Here is a 19,841-nt window from a genome sequence, read left to right on the forward strand (position 1 = left end):
CTTGGGCAGAGTAGGAGCCACACCAAGCTGTGATACAAGCAGAAAGAATGCTTTCTATGGTGCATCTGTAAAAGTTGGTAAGAGTCATAGTGGACATGTCAAATTTCCTTACTCTTCTGAGAAAGTAGAGGCGTTGATGGGCTTTCTTAACTATAGTGTAATTTTATCTCCTAAATGCCTGTATCTACTTTATGTTCCATGTGATTTAGCCCAAAGTTCTTGATCATGGTATCTGGCAATGAAGGGAGGGCGCTGTTGTTAGTTAGTCCTCTTAATATTTGAATGAGCTATAAAAGCAAAATACTGCAGATGCTGAAATCCAAAATAAAAACAGAAAATGCTGGAAAATCTCAGCAGGTCTGACAACATCTGTGGAGAGAGAAAAGAGTCAATGTTTCGAGTCTAGATGACCCATCATCAGAGATTTTGCAGCATTTTCCATTTTAGTTCCCTCACGATATGGTTGGTGATGGGAGATTGGGACTGAGCTAATCCTCTGTGTTAGTGTGATACCTGAGCCAGATATGTTTTGTGATGCTTGAGAGTATTCTTAATTATTGACAGTGCCACCCTGTATCATTGGCTTGCACTTGCCAATGGCAGGAGATTTATTGCAGTTGGCTTGTGTCTGTCTGGCAGGGCTGGAATCACGATGTTGGATTATTGATGGGACACGAAATGGTTGACCTGTGAATTGGACTGTGAGATTCTTCCCTATGAGCTGGAGATAACATCAAAGCCAAAATGGATAGACTGGTTATAGCTGGAGAACCAGCAGGAAGCAGGCATGAGCCTTCTTTCCCTTCACACCGCTTTCCAATCACTGATAAACTTTGTGATTTTAGCAATTAAACTCCACTAGTTGGTATTTCCTAAACTCTGGCATTTGTCAATCTGCAGGAACATTTTACCTGGGTGGCACAGAGGTTAACACTGCTGCCTCACAGCGCCAGGGAACTGGGTTCAATTCCAGCCTTGGGTCACTGTCTGTGTGGAGTCTGCACGTTCTCCCCGTGTCTGCGTGGGTTTCCTCCGGGTGCTTCAGTTTCCTCCCACAGTGCGTGTTAGGTTGTTTGGCCATGGTAAATTGACTCTAGTGTTCGGGGATTAGCAGAGTAAATATGGGGGGGGTTACAGGAATAGAGTCTGGGTGGGATTGTGGTCGGTGCCAAATGGTCTCTTTCTGCACTGTAGAGATTGTATGATTCTATGAACAGAGTTTGTTGAGGTGTAAACACACAGGAAGAGGAGTTTGCACTGAAGCAAAGAGAGGCAGTATGAATTTCTCAGGAGTTCATAATAGAGAATCTGATATGACAGCAGATTTATGATGTGTCTACACCCGACTAAACAAAAGCTCATTTCCTAAATAAACAAACATATGAATTGGGAGCAGGAGCAGGCCATTCAGCCCCTTGAGCCTTCTCTGCCGTTCCGGGGTGACACAGTGGTACAATGGTTAGCACTGCTTCCTCACAGAGCCAGGGACCCGTGTTCAATTCCCGGCTTGGGTCACTGTCTGTGTGCAGTCTGCACATTCTCCCCGTGTCTGTGTGGGTTTCCTCCGGGTGCTCCAGTTTCCTCCCACAGTCCGAAAGACGTGCTGGTTAGGTTCATTGGCCGTGCTAAATTCTCCCTCAGTGTACCCGAACAGATGTTAGATTGTGGCGACTGGGGGATTTTCACAGTAACTTCATTGCAGTGTTAATGTAAGCTGACTTGTGACACTAATAAATAAACTTAAACTTAAAACTTAAAAACTTAAGAAGACCAAAACTATTCACAGTACTTTAGATGTGATATCACCATGCCTTGTAGTGATGAATCATCCTTTTTCTGCATTCCTTACTGTACCTGCCTTCTAGAAATCGAAGTTCACCACATCCACTGGTTCCCCTTTATCCACATTGCTTCTTATTTCCTCAAATATTTCCAATAAACGAGTCAAACACATTTTCCCTTTCACAAAACCAAGACTCTGCCTGATATCGTTGTAATTTTCGAAGTGCCCAGTTATAACCTCCATAATAATAGATTCCAGCATTTTTCCTATTACTGATGTTAAGCTAACTGGCCTGTAGTTTCATAGTTTCAATCTCCCTCCTTTATTGAAGACAGGAGTTGCAACCGCTGACTCCCCAAAGCCTGTCCACCATCTACAAGGCACATGTCAGGAGTGTGATGGAATACTCCCCACTTGCCTGGATGGGTGCAGCTCCAACAACACTCAAGAAGCTTGACACCATCCAGGACAAAGCAGCCCGCTTCATTGGCACCACATCTACAAATATCCAATCCCTCCACCACTGACGCACAGTAGCAGCAGTGTGTACCATCTACAAGGGGCACTGCAGCAATTCACCAAAGATCCTTAGACATCACCTTCCAAACCCACGACAACTTCCATCTAGAAGGACAAGGACAGCAGATACATGGGGAACACCACCACCTGCAAGTTCCCCTCCAAGCCACTTACCATCCTGACTTGGAAATATACCGCTGTTCTTTCGCAGTCGCTGGGTCAAATTCTTGGAATTTCCTCCCTAACGGCAGCCTTTCCTATATTAACTGATGTTAAATCACAGTAAAATCACTGTTGGTTAATCATCATAGAATCATAGAAACCCTACAGTGCAGAAGGAGGCCATTCGGCCCATCGAGTCTGCACCGACCACAATCCCACCCCACATATTTACCCGCTAATCCCTCTAACCTACGCATCCCAGGACACTAAGGGGCAATTTTTAACCTGGCCAATCAACCTAACCCGCACATCTTTGGACTGTGGGAGGAAACCGGAGCACCCGGAGGAAACCCACGCAGACACGAGGAGAATGTGCAAACTCCACACAGACAGTGACCCGAGCCGGGAATCAAACCCAGGACCCTGGAGCTGTGAAGCAGCAGTGCTAACCACTGTGCTACCGTGCCGCCCAACCTCATTAAAAATCTTATTTAAGGTTTTTCAGATCGTGTGAAAAGGTATATTTAGTGATATAAAGCATAGCCTTTTTGGCATAAGGAATTCTTCAATACATAATGAGCAATAACTCAAAATAATATTGGACCACTAAGCTTTATATGTATAATGTGCTGTATGCACAGGCAATAATACATCTTTTAGACAGGGTTGTACTGGATATGCAAAGACTCTTCCCATTCTTGCACCACATCTAATTTACCTCAATGTCAGTATTCACAGGACCAAACACTGCAGCTTCCATTGGTTTTAAAGAGGTTTCCATTCTGACCCTCAACATTTATTTCTATCCCTTCAATTGCCAAGAGTGAGCATTTCAAAGAAACTTGATGAAAAACTGCAGCGTTATTCTTGCCAGGAAACATTGCTCCTCCTTCACCCAGGCAAATAGGAAGGGTGACCAAGGTCAGCCTTCCAAAGCATAAACTGGGAGGCATCAGTAGCTAAGTGCCTCGCGGTCAAAAGTAGCTTCTAATTAATTAATTCTTCTAATTGCTGCTGCTTTTGCTTTCCCCCCCAAAAAAATCTCTTTAGAACTGCAGTGGCAAAGGGCATTTTGGAAATGAGACTGTGACTTGTTTTCAAATGTCTGGCTAGTTTGATGTGTTGAGAAGGCAGTTTTCTTCCCATTTCATCTTGTACACTCTCCCCTGACCCAGCATGACCCAGAGTGGAAGCAGATGGTGTTCCTCTGAATTTGTTCTCCACACTGAGGTACCTGAGCAGTCCAGGATAACTGTTCCTGGTATTTTTCCACGCAGGCTGCTCCCTCTTTACTTTGTCTAATGTTCTGTTGGAAAACTGGCTTCCTCCAATAACAGTAACAATTTTCATTTATATAATGCCTTTTAGAAAGCATAGAATCCTACAGTGCATATGGAGGCCATTCGGCCCATCGAGTCTGCACCGACAACAATCCCACCCAGGCCCTATCCCTGTAACCCCACACACTTACCCTGCTAATCCCTCTGACCTACGCATCCCCCCCCCCCGGGACAGGATTTAGCATGGCCAATCAACCTAATCCGCACGTCTTTGGAGTGTGGGAGGGAAACCGGAGCACCCGGAGGAAACTCACGCAGACACAGGAAGAACGTGCAGATTCCACACAGACGGTGATCCAAGCCAGGAATTGAACCTGGGTCCCTGGCGCTGTGAGGCAGCAGTGCTAACCACTGTGCCACCGTGCCACCCTGCCATTACATAGGAGAAAATTTCTAAGTTGTTTCACACAAGCGAAATCGGAGGGTTGGGCTCCGTCCAGCAACACAGCCAAGATGTGTCGAGAGTGTCATGGGTTTGAACCCACTTTGGCTGGTGCTCTGGTGGCACCTGTAATGTTATTTAGGACTTTATTTCAATAAAGTGACCTTTTAGAGCACACAAAACAACATTGCTTTTCTCACTGAATTCCGTTAACCCCATTTTTCAACCGTTGTGTCATCACTCGGACTGGCTGCTTCATATTTGCAGCATAAAATTGAGCAACCCTTTAACAATTCCACCCTGACCTTCCTGTTTGATCGGAACACCAGCCCAGTCCATAGAGGCTTACGGAGGTTAGGTCCTGTGGATATAAGCTGCTTGGCTTTAGATTCTTGCCTGTTTAGGCATCAAGTTGTTTCCTGCGTCAAAACAAATTCAACACAACAAATTACAACTGCCTTTCAGTGTGCAGCCATTTGCTTCTCAAATGATTCTGTGATTAACGAGTGTGCTGGAAGGTGCAAGTTGTGACATTATTCATCGTTAAAAAAAAAACGCTCACTCTTCATTTTGCCTTCACTGATTTAGTCGTGGTTGAAAACTTAAATCATTATTAGGTCACTGAGTTTTGTGCCATTAAACTAAAAATGTAATTTAAAAGAAAAAGATTTACAACATTAAATCAGGACATCAAAATGGAGAGGTTTGAAGATAAGATACTGGAATCTCTGAGAGCCTGATACAGCTACAAACAGCTGGATTTAAAAGAATGGAAAGAAACCTTGGAGGACTGTGTTTTCTTCCATTTAATTGTGAAGTAAAGATCTGAATCAAACAAATTTGGAATCAGAAGTAAATGAACGTATGCTGAAGCCTTGCAGCATTGACACCTTTGTGTGTCTGTGGCCATAATTCCCCGTACTGTTATTCTCTAGAATTCTATGATGCCGTCTAAACTCACAGACAAAGTAAACAGGCTAAGCCTGTTGGCATGGAGACGAGCATCCTGTCTCGCTCCTCTCTGCCACCACCCTCTCCGCCAACTCCTAATGTACATCTCCTAACAGCAGGTTCTAGAGTAATGTTTTTTAAAAGCCTTGTGCAGGTTATCTGTTTGTGCTTGAGGCCAGGGTGCAGCATGTGACCTTGTGAGAGGAGGGTGTGGAGGAGCAGAGGGAATACAACTGGAATATATTCGATATATTATAATTTACCAGTCACTCCATGAGCAACCAATAAGCTATTAATCATAGAATCCCTCCAGTACAGAAGAGGCCATTCGGCCCATCGACACCGACCCTCCAAAAGAGCATCCGACCGAGGCAAAATCCCCGCCATAACCCCACACATTGATCACGGCCAATCCCACCTAACCTGCACATCGCTGGACTGTGGGAGGAAACCGGAGCACCCGGAGGAAACCCACGCAGACACGGGGAGAATGTGAAAACTCCCCAAACTCTTGAATAAGATGGTAGCCATGATGTGGAGATGCCGGCGTTGGACTGGGGTGGGCGCAGTAAGAAGCTTCACAACACCAGGTTAAAACCCAACAGGTTTATTTGGAATCACAAGGTTTTGGAGCACTGCTCCTTCATCAGGTGAATGAATGATTGTGAGACTTCTTGCTGTCTTGAATAAGATTCAGTCACCCCCTCGAGATGTTGACGTAATCCTCTCTGTGACATTCACACAGCAAACCATTGCAGACCAGAGGCTTTATCTGAATGTTGATCATGTTTTTTGAGTTATGCATCTTTAGGATGCAAAATGGCAAAGGTACCTTTTTTTTGCAGTGATAAATTTTATTGACTTAATTTGGATATCATGAACTCAAATAGAATTCTATCATAGCTTATTTGCAAATGATTTTCTCCTGAAACTATTGCATGTTGTTTATGACTTGTTCAGAGTACAGAAACCACATTAAACACCCTCGCGGTAACACGCCCCTCACATTATACCACGATTGCTGACATAGCGCAGGGTTAGATCTCCTTCACTCATGGAAAATCATCTAAAAGACCTTGTTTGTAACACACCCTGCCCACTGTTACCTAACCCAACCTTTAATAGAAGGTGATTGTCTGCTGATGGCAGAATCTGCTCGATGCCTCGATTTGGGGACAGGCCAGGTGCCATTAGATTGCCAGCCAGCGTCACTGTGTTTGGGTCACTGAAGTATGTGAACCCTCCCTTTCTGCAGTGCTAGCTGGGCGGCACGGTGGCACAGTGGTTAGCACTGCTGCTTCACAGCTCCAGGGACCTGGGTTCGATTCCCGGCTTGGGTCACTGTCTGTGTGGAGTTTGCACATTCTCCTCGTGTCTGCGTGGGTTTCCTCCGGGTGCTCCGGTTTCCTCCCACAGTCCAAAGATGTGCGGGTTAGGTTGATTGGCCATGCTAAAAAATTGCCCCTAGTGTCCTGAGATACGTAGGTTAGAGGGATTGGTGGGTAGATATGTGGGAATATGGGGGTAGGGCCTGGGTGGGATTGTGGTCGGTGCAGACTCGATGGGCCAAATGGCCTCTTTCTGTACTGTAGGGATTCTATGATTCTATTCTATGATTTACTGTACACCTTTTCATTCTCTCACTCTCTTCAATTCCACTCTATACCAGATTGCTAAGAGGCAGGTGAAATCTGATTGATTTCTTCCATTGTTTGTTAACTTTGATTTGATTTATTTTTTGTGACAATGTATTAGTATACAGTGAAAAGTATTGATTCTTGTAATATACAGACAAAGCATACCGTTCATAGAGAATTGTACCTTCTCCATTTGTTACATTTTTGCTCTTCCTTTCCCTGACTGCCTCTCCCCAACATGGCAGGAACTCCTCATCAAGTGAGAAACATAGAAAATAGGAGCAGGAGGAGGCCATTCAGCCCTTCGAGCCTGCTCCGCCATTAATTTTGATCGTGGCTGATCATCGAATTCAATATCCTGATCCCCTTCCCACCCATATCCCTTGATCCCTTTAGCCCCAAGAGCTATATCTAATTTATTTTGAAATCACACAACGTTTTGGCCTCAACTACATTCTGTGGTAGTGAATTCCACACATTCACCACCCTCTGGGTGAAGAAATTTCTCCTCGCCTCAGTTCTAAAAGGTTTACCCCTTATCCAAAGACGTGCGTGTTAGGTTGATTGGTTATGCTAAATTGTCCCTAAGTGTCAGGGGGATTAGCAGGGTAAATACGTGGGGTTACAGGGATAGGGCCTGGGTGGGATTGTTGTTGGTGCAGGTTTGATGGGCCGAATGGCCTCCTTCTGCACTGTAGGGATTCTATGATTCTATGATCCTCAAACTGTGACCCCTAGTTCTGGACTCCCCCACAATTGGAAACATGCTTTCTGAATCTACCCTGTCTAACCCCGTTAGAATTTTATAAGTTTCTATGAGATCCCCTCTCACTCTTCTAAACTCCAGTAAATACAATCCCAACCGACTTAGTCTCTCCTCATATGACAGACCTGCCATCCCAGGAATCAGCCTGGTAAACCTTCGCTGTACTCCCTCTATAGCAAGGACATACTTCCTCGGATAAGGACACCAAAACTGTCCACAATACTCCAGGTGTGGCCTCACCAACGCTCTATACAGTTGCAGTAAAACATCCCTATTCCTATACTCAAATCCTCTCGCTATGAAGGCCAGCATATCATACCATGAGTAATCAATAGTATGGAGAAATTCTGTCATTTTGACTGATACTGGGCTAATGAAAATAGACTGCATACATTAAGCTTGGGTTGCCTTGAATTTAGACGGTTAGGTGTGATTTATTTGAATTGTTTAAAATGATTACAAGGATTTGATAGGGTAGATAGAGGGAAACTATTTTCTTTCTGGGTGGGTGGGGGAATGAGTCCAGAACAAGGGGGCACAATCTTCAACCTCGAGCCAGCTGATGTCAGGAAGAACTTCTTCACACAAAGAGAGCGGAAATCTAGAACTCTCTCCCACAAAAAAACAATGAGGCCAAGTCGCTTGAAGATTTCAAAACTGAAAATGATAGTTTCATTAGGCAAGGTTGCAGGTCGACAGATTTGAGATACAGATCAACCAGGCTGGAGGGGCTAAATGGCCTTTTTCTGTTCCACTGTTCCCCATTCAACCTGCTACATATAGCATTTTAAATTCAAGCAGCATTTTACAATGAAAGATAAAGCTTCAGTTTCCTTCAGTGCATTTATAGGTTACCATGATTTCAGACTAAAGGTTTCGTCCAAATGTACCATTCTCATCCTTCTACATCCTAATAGTTCATCTATTCTGTCGCTGTCAGCTTTCCATTCGGAGACTTTATCCTTCAGGAAAATGGATTTTTCTTTTAATTTTTACCCCGTTCTTGAAGTTACAAAGCCAATGTCGGAGTGGGCCGGGCAAGCCCGAATCTATCTCCTTGCACCAAAAACCAATTCAAATTGAATCCAGTTTATGGTCTCCACAAGAAGGCACAGTGGTTAACACTGTTGCCTCACAGCGCCAGGGACCTGGGTTCAATTCCGACCTGTCTGTGCGGAGTCTGCACGTTCTCCCCATGTCTGCGTGGATTTCCACCGGGTGCTCCAGTTTCCTCCCACAGTCCGAAGATGTGCAGGTTGGGTGGATTAGCCATGGTAAAAAAGAAGCTCGGATTTACGGGGATAGGGCGGATGATGGGCCTGGGGTAACTCTTTCGAAGAGTTGATTTGACTTATTACTGTCACATGTATTGGGATACAGTGAAAAGTATTGTTTTGTGCGTGCTATCCAGACAAAGCATACCGTTGGTGCAGACTCGATGAGCCACATGGCCTCCTCCTGTACTGTTGGAATTCTATGGTTTCTATGGTTCTAAAAGAGACCAACAAGATGTAAGCTGACATGAAAAGGCATTGCACCTGACCTTGTTCTGGTACTTGGTCTTAGCTAAAAGGCCAAGAAACGTTTTTTCTTTGGAGAAACAAATTTGTTTTTTTGCAAAGTATACCATATAAAATCTGAAGGACGCCTTACAAAACGTTTCAAATTGTTATTATGATAAAGTGCAATGATATTTACAATTTCTCCAGAGATTAAGGTGCACTCTGAGGTGCTTCAGATCAGTAATGAGAACATTACAAGCGTTTCAATATTTTCATTCCAGGGGCTACAATTTTTTACAAACTATTGATAATTAATTCAATAAAGACGCATGCAGTAAAAAAAGGTACCCTATTTCCTTAGACTCCCTTTATTCTCCAGCTCCTAGGCGGCACAGTGGTTAGCCACTGCTGCTTCACAGTGCCAGGAACCTGGATTCGATTCCTGGCTCAGGTCACTGGCTGTGTGGAGTCTGCACGTTCTCCCCGGGTCTGAGTGGGTTTCCTCCGGGTGCTCCGGTTTCCTCTGAAAGACGTGCTGGTTAGGTGCATGCTAAATTCTCCCTCAGTGTACCCGAACAGGCGCCGGAGTGTGGCGACTAGGGGATTTTCACAGTAACTTCATTGCAGTGTTAATGTAAGCCTACTTGTGACACTAATAAATAAACTTTAAACTTTCAATTGCCAATACTGTCACCTTCTGAAACATCCTTTTATGTGAGTGTAGCAAATTGTTTTTGTTGCTGAACCTCAATAGGAGATTTGCATGAGGGAAGGTTTTGTTATGTTTACTCTAAGTGCTGACCAGGAAGTACATGATCTGTAACCAGTCAATGGCGATCACCTGACAAACCCTAGCCTTCAGATCTTGCTTTGAAGAGACTGGATAACACACAGCTGTCCTTTCCCTCCTGAGACCTGTGATTCTGCTTATCCCAGTCTGATAAAATTAATGCCCCGGTGTGCATTGGCACAGGAGTATGACGCCACAGAGTCAAGGGATTACAAATTAGATTGTTAACTTCACTGAACTCTGCTGCGGGAGGCGGTGATTCGAGAGCCGACACTTCCTCACAAAGGAGAGTAAGTATGTGTGGGAAGTGTATGAGAGCGAAGTCATTGAGACCAATTCTATCCCTCAAAGATCAGTTTGACATGAAGCAGACCCTCCAATTGCATTGACAGCTACAGAGATGCATATCGCAGCAAGGCAAGATGAAAGACGGCAGGAGGAGGGGAGAATGATGGAACTTTGAAGGAAAGTAACGTCCAAACATGGAATCATTTAAAATGGGAGATAGAATTTACAGGAATTGCCCTACAGTGAATGGGCCTGTGGGCGGCACGGTGGCACAGTGGTTAGCACTGCTGCCTCACAGCGCCTGAGACCTGGGTTCAATTCCGGCCTCGAGTCACTGTCTGTGCCGAGTCTGCACGTTCTCCCTGTGTCTGCATGGGTTTCCTCCGGGTGCTCCGGTTTCCTCCCTCAGTCCGAAAGATGTACTGGTTAGGTGCATTGGCCGTGCTAAATTCTCCCTCAGTGTTGAGGAGGAACTTCTTCACACAAAGAGTTGTGAATCTGTGGAATTCCCTGCCCAGTGAAGCAGTTGAGGCTACCTCATTGAATGTTTTTAAGGCAAGGATAAATAAGTTTTTGAACAGTAAAGGAATTAAGGGTTATGGTGAGTGGGCGGGTAAGTGGAGCTGAGTCCACAAAAAGATCAGCCATGATCTTATTGAATGGCGGAGCAGGCTCGAGGGGCCAGATGGCCTACTCCTGCTCCTAGTTCTTATATTCTTATGCACCCGAACAGGCGCCGGAGTGTGGCGACTAGGGGATTTTCACAATAACTTCATTGCAGTGTTAATGTAAGTCTACTTGCGACACTAATAAATAAACTTTAAACTACAAGGGTGAGAAGGCAAGCTCAGTACCTGACTAGAATGTGTCAAATGCTTTATCTCCATATTCCAAGGTGGTCCCATTTCAAGTACCTGTTTTTTAGGATTGAAAGACCTGCGTCCATCTCTTCTACGTAACACCATAAACAAGTTTACATAGAAACAACGAGATCTATTGGTTTCAAAGTCTTAAGCCTATAATGTACATTGCCAAAGCCTTTGATTGCTGCCTTAATGATGTACACTGATGGGTATGTTTATTTACTTGTGGCACTCACCTGAATGAAATATGTCGTACAGATAAGTTGATATATTTGTGTAACTCAGCTACTGAACTACTTGCTTAATCCTTTGTTTTGCTTACTAAGTTGTTGGTGTTGTTACTGCCACTGACACTGTGGCGATGAATTAGAATTTTCCCTGTGCTGGTACAATAATGTCTATTATAAATAATACGTCGACTTGATGAAATTCAGGTACTGTTTATAAAATTTAAAGAACAAAGCCAGAGAGGAACTTATAAATATCTTTTGCAAACCCCCAGTGAAGTGACTACTGTTGTCCAGTGGGTAGCTGAATTACACAGAATCAAAAAGCCCCAGTTAGCTGGTCTCACCTGAGATGGTGGTGGAGCTATGACTGGCTACAGTGGTAAATATTCTGGGATTCCCAGTTACTATCTGCTGATTTTTATTGCTACCATGTTTGTGGATATCAGCTGAGATCATGATCAGGCCTTGCTGTGACGCATCTTGTGGTTGAATAGCCCATCAATTGTGCATGTGTCTGTGTGACACATTGGCACACACACACAGACAGACACACACAGACAGACAGACACACACAGACAGAAACACACAGACACTCACACACGGACAGACACACGCACAGAAACACACACAGACACACACAGACACACACAGACAGACACACGCACAGACACACACAAACACACAGACGCAAACAGACACACACAAACACACAGACGCAAACAGACACACATGCATACACACATACACGCATATATTCCATTCAAGAGAAAATGTTGAATGTGAAGGTAACCTGTCAAAACCTGAACAGGCGTTGCCAAGATGTTTTAACATTCGTGCACACACAAGTTATATCCATTAGAGTTAAAGACAGGAGTATGTGGGTGGGATTTTACTGCCTTGCTTGTCCTGAAACCATAAAATCCCGCCTGAGGTCAGCGGACCTTCCCATTGTCCGCCCCTCGCTCGCTCCGATTCCCGTGGCGGGCGGGGCGGTAAAATTCCAGCGTGTACCTGAGAAACCTCAAATATTCATAAAGCGCATCCTAACTCTGCTTCACTTTCTTGTCCAGCTTCTTGCTTTTTTTGTCAGTGGGTATTTGGAGTCACCAGTATCCTCCTCCAGAAACTCCTCTGGACCAGTTCAATCAGACAGTTTGATAAATTAAGGGCTAGTTGTGACGGACGCACTGCTCATTTTTCTAATGTAGGTAATATAGATGTTCCTGTTGCCTTGAGGAGCGCTGGTGTATTTGTTGGGACTGTGAAACAGTTAAGTTGCACAGTGAGCTTCCTTTTGCTGAAGAGGATTATTTGAACGGGCAGCTTTTGTGTTACTCCATGGTGTCAGCCCCTTCAGAATTCCCCAGAGAGAGATGAAAACTTTGCCTGCTCTTGACTTTTACTCAAGGCCTCATTACCATGCAAATCCATCAGCAGAACGTCGTGCCTTTGCAAAGCGAGCGATCCCGTATGCAAATGATAAATTATCGACCTGAATGATCACTTGTTTTGTCGTTTAATTTTAATGTGTTTATTCTGAACGGATTAATGTTGGATTTTCTTTTTGTCATGCATTCAGCTCGATTTAATTGTACCAATCCAACCAACACAAGGTACTCTTCCAACGGTTGCCCTGGAAACAATTCATCCTTGTTTTCAGCTCAAGTTGAAAGAGCTTTAATTTCGTGCATAATTATTAAGTTTCATTTGTTTCATAAATCATAAATAGAGTCTGGAGATAAACTGATATTTAATCAGAGTTATTCCTACAGTAACTCCTGTAGTGTTTTCACATACCTCTATTTGCCAATTTTATCCTTCCTTTTCGTCCCCACTTCTTTATTAGTGATCTACACTGACATACAGACCTATCGACACTGGGAGCCCAAAATGGTCTATCTTGGGCACTTCATGGAAGTTGGCAGCCTTGTGTCAGTGGACAGCTCAGTGCCAGGGAACTTCACAGTCATAAGTTTAAAGCAAGGATGGCGATTAATTAGCCTATTGTGTCTTTGCAAACGATACCTATAAACTATCCTACTGTCCCGTCTCTTCCTCTGTGTCAGATGTGGCAGCACGGTGGCACAATGGTTAGCACCTGAATGATCACTTGTTTTGTCATTTAATTTTAATGTGCCTCACAGCGCCAGGGACCCGGGTTCAATTCCTGGCTTGGGTCACTGTCTGTGTGGAGTCTGCACGTTCTCCCCGTGTCTGCGTGGGTTTCCTCCGGGTACTCCGGTTTCCTCCCACAGTCCAAAGATGTGCGGGTTAGGTTGATTGGCCATGCCAAATTGACCCTAGTGTCAGGGGATTAGCAGTGTAAATGTGTGGTGCTATGGGAATAGGGCCTGGGTGGGATTATGGTTGGCCTCCTCCTGCACTGTAGGGATTCTATATTCATCCATTTTTCTTCAAAGATGTAATCCTCCCTACTTTGACCACTCTCTTGGTCCTAAAATCCTCTTCATAAAGAACATTTCTCCTAACTTCCTCCAACATTCATATACTGGATGGTAAGCAGGAGCAGAGGAATCCTTGGTACCATTCTGGTAAATCTCCCTGCGCCCTTTCCAAGCATCAATAGGAGATAATAGCTCTGGAGTCACATGTAGGCCAGACCGGGTAAGGACGGCAGATTTCCTTCCCTAAAGGACATTAGTGAACCAGATGGGTTTTTCCAACAATCGACAATGGTTTCATGGTCATCAGTAGATTCTTAATTCCAGATTTTTTTTATTGCATTCAAATTCCACCATCTGCTGTGGCGGGATTCGAACCCGAGTCCCCAGAACATTAGCTGAGTTTCTGGATTATTAGTCTAGCGCTAATACCACTGGCCATCGCCTCCCCAGAGATGAATAATGTAGGTGAAATTGGGAGTAAATCTAGATAAGTGTATGAAGGAAAAAGGGTTGAAAGATTCTGCCGGCATGTTCTGATTTGATTTATTATTGTCGCCTATATTAGTATACAGTGAAAAGTACTGTTTCTTGTGCTTTATTTTTAATTTGATTTGTCATCATAGAAACATTGAATCCCTACATTCGGCCCATCGAATCTGCATCGACAACAATCCCACCCAGGCACTATCCCCACAACCCCACTCATTTACCCCGCTAATCCCTCTAAGCTGCACATCCCGGGCCACTATGGGGCAATTTAGCATTGGCCAATCTACCTAACCCGCAAATCTTTGGACTGTGGGAGGAAACCGGAGCATCCGGAGGAAACCCACACAAACACGGAGAATGTGCAAACTCCACACAGACAGTGACCCAAGCCGGGAATCGAACCCAGGTCCCTGGAGCTGTGAGTCAGCGGTGCTAACCCACTGTGCCACCGTGCGGCCTTGTATTATTGTCACATGTATAAGTATGATGTGGAGATGCCGGCGTTGGACTGGGATAAACACAGCAAGAAGTCTCACAACACCAGGTTAAAGTCCAACAGGTTTATTTCGTAGCACAAGCCACTAGCTTTCGGAGCGCTGCTCCTTCGTCAGGTAATTGGGAGTTCTGTTCACAAACAGGGCACATAAAGACACAAACTCAATTTACAAAATAATGGTTGGAATGTGAATCTTTACAGGTAATCAAGTCTTAAAGGTACAGACAATGTGAGTGGAGAGCGCGTTAAGCACAGGTTAAAGAGATGTGTCCTGTCTGGAGACAATACACATCTCTTTAACCTGTGCTTAACCCTCTCTCCACTCACATTGTCTGTACCTTTAAAACTTGATTACCTGTAAAGACTCGCATTCCAACCATTATTTTGTAAATTGAGTTTGTGTCTTTATATGCCCTGTTTGTGAACAGAACTCCCACTCACCTGATGAAGGAGCAGCGCTCCGAAAGCTCGTGGATTTTGCTACCAAATATACATGTGTAAGTATACAGTAAAAAAATATTGTTTCTTGCATGCTATACAGACAAAGCATGCTGTACATAGAGATGGAAAGGAGAGGGTGCAGAATGTAGTGTTGGAGTCATAGCTAGGGGTAAAAGAATTAGAATACAGTTTTAGAAGCATGGAATGAAAGTAAAAGATAGAATTAGAGGGTATGCTGGGCACAGCTCTCAAGAAGTCGCCTCGCTTTGGCACCATCTTGTTGATATTTCTGTTGGGCTGAGTGGCCTCTCCTGTGCTGTACATTCTGTGTAATTCTACATAAAGGAATGAAGTGAGTTTGGAACCTGTGTGGGGGCACACCTGGGTGGCAGCAATCCTCACCATTGGTGATGGGACGGAGCTTTACACCTGCAGATCCCTCTGGGCAGAAGTGGGAACCAGTTTTTCTACTTTCGTCCCCCTCAGTGCAGAGATCGTCGGTGAAAGGAAAGTGATTGGAATTTGTCAGCATAACAATAGAGGCATCAAGTCTCTGAAATGAGAAGGGGATATAAGAAGTCGTCCTTTCGCACAGCCAAAGTGTTTTATTTCTTTATACGAAACCAAAGTAAGATTTATACCAACTCTTCCGCACTTCCCGTTGAAGACATAATCATTCAGTTCTCTCTCTCTCTCTCTCACTCACTCTCAACAGTCAATGAAGAGGTATCCATGCCGCCAGTGTGATCGATCTTTCAACGCCTCGCACAGCCTACGGAAACATATCCGAGTCAACCACGACGGTGTCAAGAGAACTTATACCTGTTGGTAAGCACCGCACCAGACCCCCATTGTCACATGAATGTGCTCAAGTTGCCTGATCTATATGAAATTAATGCTCACGTCACATTAGATTGCTAAATATTTCTAATTGCGTGCTGTTGTGCTGTTTAATTGCCTTTAATCCTGTTGCTGTGTTAAAGAAATGATGTGGAGATGCCGGCGTTGGACTGGGGTGGGCACAGTAAGAAGTCTCACAACACAAGGTTAATGTCCAACAGGTTTATTTGGTATCACGAGCTTTCAGAGCGCTGTTCCTTCATCATCTGATCATCACCAAATAAACCTGTTGGACCTGAACCTGGTGTTGTGAGACTTCTTACTGGGTTAAAGAAAGAACTGGCATTTGTATAGCACCTATCACATCCTTTATTAACCTCAGAACCCCTCACAGCTAATGAATCACTTTTGGAATAGCCATTCCAGCTTGCCCTTCAGAAAGGTGCATAAAAGTAGCAGGATAGAACTCAATTGTTTCATTGTTGAAGAAGAAATGTTGGCCATAACACATTCCTGCTCTCCTTTGATTAATGCCATGGGATTGGCCTTGCTAAATTCTCCCTCAGTGTACTCAGCGCCAGAGTGTGGGCGACTAGGGGAATTTCACAGGAACTTCATTGCAGTGTTAATGTAAGCCTCACTTGTAACACTAATAAATAAACTTTAAATATTCCGCAGACTGTACTTGCCCTTAAATTATCATCATATTCAAAGCCAAGCAGAAGATTTGACGGACACAAGGATGTTTGGGTGGTGGATAATGATATTAGGCAAGCAAATAGCACATCAACTCCCCCCATCTCCGCCTGACTCGCTGTGTAAGAAATGAAGTGACTGAGTTTTCATAGAGAGGAGTCTGTGTTTTCATAGAATCCCTACAGTGCAGAAGGAGGCCATTTGGCCCATCGAGTCTGCACCGACAACAATCCCACCCAGGCCCTATTCCCGTAACCCCACATATTTACCCTGCTAATCCCCCTGACACTAGGGTCAATTTAGCATGGCCAATCCACCTAACCTGCACATCTTTGGACTGTGGGTGGAAACTGGAGCACCAGGAGGAAACCCACGCAGACACGGAGAATGTACAAACTCCACGCAGACAGTGACCCGAGGCTGGAATTGAACCCAGGTCCCTGGCGCTGTGAGGCAGCAGCGCTAACTGCGCCACCATGCCGCCCCAATGAAGTTACTGTGAAAATCCCCTTGTCGCCACACTCTGGCGTCTGCTCGGGTACACTGAGGGAGAATTTAGCATGGCCAATCCATCTAACCATCACGTCTTTTGGACTGTGGGAGGAAACCGGAGCACCCGGATGAAACCCACGCAGACACGGGGAGAACGTGCAGAACGCAGTGAGTTGTGATCTGGAAGGTGCTGCCTGAAAGGGCGCTGGAGACAGATTCAACAGGAACTTTCGAAAAGGGAATTGGAGAAATACTTGAACAGGAAAAGAAATGCTGGCAAAGAACAGGGGGGAGTGAGTCTAATTGGATCTCTCCTTCAAAGAGCCAGGACTGGCACAATGGGCGAAATGGACTCCTCCTGTGTTGTATAATTTTCTCAAAAAATTAAAGCATGATTATTCGATAAACAATCAGTATTTAATAATGAAAAGGAGGCAGCAAGCCTCTGAAAGTGAGTTTCAAAAGCAGCAGGAATTGAGACAGATCTGGGCAGAGGCTTTAAGCAGTCGTGCTTTCTCCCCTCTGCCGGTCAAACAGTTCGGGAGCAGGTGTCAGGAGACTAGAAAACCCTCCGACCATCTTCTCCAGTGTCTCTGCAACATAAAGAGTTAATCAGCCCCGCAACTGAGAAGGGAGGGAGAACCAAACGCACTCCACAGCAGCTGTGGGAATCCCCACTCTGTTCCGTCACCTTCTTAGTTGCATTTTGCTCAAGGAATTTCTCTTCTGCACATCCCCTCCCCCCCTGCCACTACCCCACCCCCCCCCCGCTCTCCTGCCACTACCCCCCCTTCTGCCCCCCCTCCAACTCCCCGCTCTCCTGCCACTACCCCCCCTTCCACCCCCAACCACCCCCGCTCTCCACTACTCCCCCTTTCCGCCCCTCACCCTCACAAACACTCCCGTCACTGTCACATGGATGACAGGTGCCTCACACTTAACAACCAGCACTTGCTAAAAGCACTAAGTGCTTTCATTATCAAAACTGCAGGTAGAACAGGGCAAACATTACAGAGAATCACTTAACAAAGAACAAACTATCATTTGCCCCAACAATAGGCACAGAATCAAGTAATCTGATTTATCGAATATCAGAAACACAATCAGTGTTTTCACCAATGGGAGAGTCTCAAACAAGGGGACGTCGCTACAAGATAAAGAGCTGGTCATTTAAAACTGAGCTGCAGAGAAATTTCTTCTCGCAGAGGGTGATGAATATCTGGAATTCTCCCCCCAAAAGTGTAGCGGAGGCTGGATCGTTAGGAGTATTTAAAGTGGAGGTGGATAAATAATTGATCGATCAAGGAATAGAGGGCGATGGGGAAATGGCCCAGAAAAGGAGCTGAGGCCGACATAGAGCAGCCATGATCCCACTGAATGATGGGACAGGCTTGAAGGGCTGAATGGTCGACTCCTGCTTCTATTCCTTGTGTTCTTGTGAAATATCCCCAATGTTGAATCCTGTTATGAAGGTAGTGGGACAATGTAATTGGACATGATGGGAAGAAAATCTTTGGTAAATAAAACGTAATTAAATGGAAAAGAAATGTCCAGAAGGCAGCATTTGAGTTATCAAAATACTCCTGCACAAATACGGGCAGAAAAATCATCACTCGGGTTTAATTTGAGAGGGATCAAATTGAAAGGTAGAAGGATGGGAGTCGGGAGGAGAGGAGGGGGGTCGGGAGGAGAGGGGGGGGCGGGAGGAGAGGGGGGGTTGGGAGGAGCGGGAGGAGAGGGGGGGTTGGGAGGAGAGGGGGGGGTTGGGAGGAGAGGGGGGGGCGGGAGGAGAGGGGGGCAGGAGGAGGGGGGGGCGGGAGGGGGGGCGGAAGGAGGGGGGCGCAGGAGGAGAGGGGGCGGGAGGAGGGGGGGGCGGGAGAAGAGGGGGGGTGGGAGGGGGAGCGGAAGGAGGGGGGGTGCAGGAGGAGAGGGGGCGGGAGGAGGGGGGGCGTGAGGAGAGGGGGGGCCGGAGGAGAGGGGGGTGGGAGGAGAGGGGGGTGTGGGAGGAGAGGGGGGTCGGGAGGAGAGGGGGGGCTGGAGGAGAGGGGTGGGCGGGAGGAGAGGGATGGGCGGGAGGAGAAGGTTACAGTGTACAGGAAGGAGACCTGATAAACCTCTACACCTCGAGTAATTTCTTTTTTATTCATTAATGGCACATGGGCATCACTGGTTGGCCAGCATTTTATTGCCCATCCCTAGTTGCCCTTGTTCAGACGGCAGTTGAGAGTCAACCACATTGCTGTGGCTGTGGAGTAACATGTAGGCCAGACTGGGTAAGGACGGCAGATTTCCTTCCCTGAAGGATATTAGTGATGATGTGGAGATGCCGGCGTTGGACTGGGGTAAACACAGTAAGAAGTTTAACAACACCAGGTTAAAGTCCAACAGGTTTATTTGGTAGCAAAAGCCACACAAGCTTTCGGAGCTCCAAGCCCCTTCTTCAGGTGAGTGGGAATTCTGTTCACAAACAGGGCATATAAACATGTGCCCTGTTTGTGAACAGAATTCCCACTCATCTGAAGAAGGGGCTTGGAGCTCCGAAAGCTTGTGTGGCTTTTGCTACCAAATAAACCTGTTGGACTTTAACCTGGTGTTGTTAAACTTCTTACTGGATATTAGTGAACCAGATGGGTTTTTCCTACAATCGACAATCGGTTCATGGTCATCAGTAGACTTTTAATTCCAGCTATTTTTTATTGAATTCAAATTCCACCAGCTGCCGTGGCGGGATTCGAACCCGGGTACCTAGAGTTTCTGGATTAATAGTCT

The 19,841-nt window shown here is 45.4% G+C and overlaps 1 protein-coding gene across 2 annotated transcripts in view; it reads left to right on the forward strand.

The window, feature by feature from the left end:
• Positions 1 to 19,841, forward strand: part of znf592 (zinc finger protein 592) — a 154,569-nt gene that overhangs the window by 118,924 nt on the left and 15,804 nt on the right. For both annotated transcript variants that reach the window (XR_013495692.1, XM_078200174.1), the window contains exon 8: positions 15,760 to 15,872. Coding sequence is in view for 1 of the 2 variants with exons in the window: in XM_078200174.1 (XP_078056300.1) it covers positions 15,760 to 15,872 (113 nt within the window). In the remaining variant the exon portion in view is untranslated. The remainder of the gene's footprint in view (positions 1 to 15,759; positions 15,873 to 19,841) is intronic.

This window comes from Mustelus asterias, chromosome 29, assembly GCF_964213995.1.
Source record: "Mustelus asterias chromosome 29, sMusAst1.hap1.1, whole genome shotgun sequence".
Classification (NCBI taxonomy): domain Eukaryota; kingdom Metazoa; phylum Chordata; class Chondrichthyes; order Carcharhiniformes; family Triakidae; genus Mustelus; species Mustelus asterias.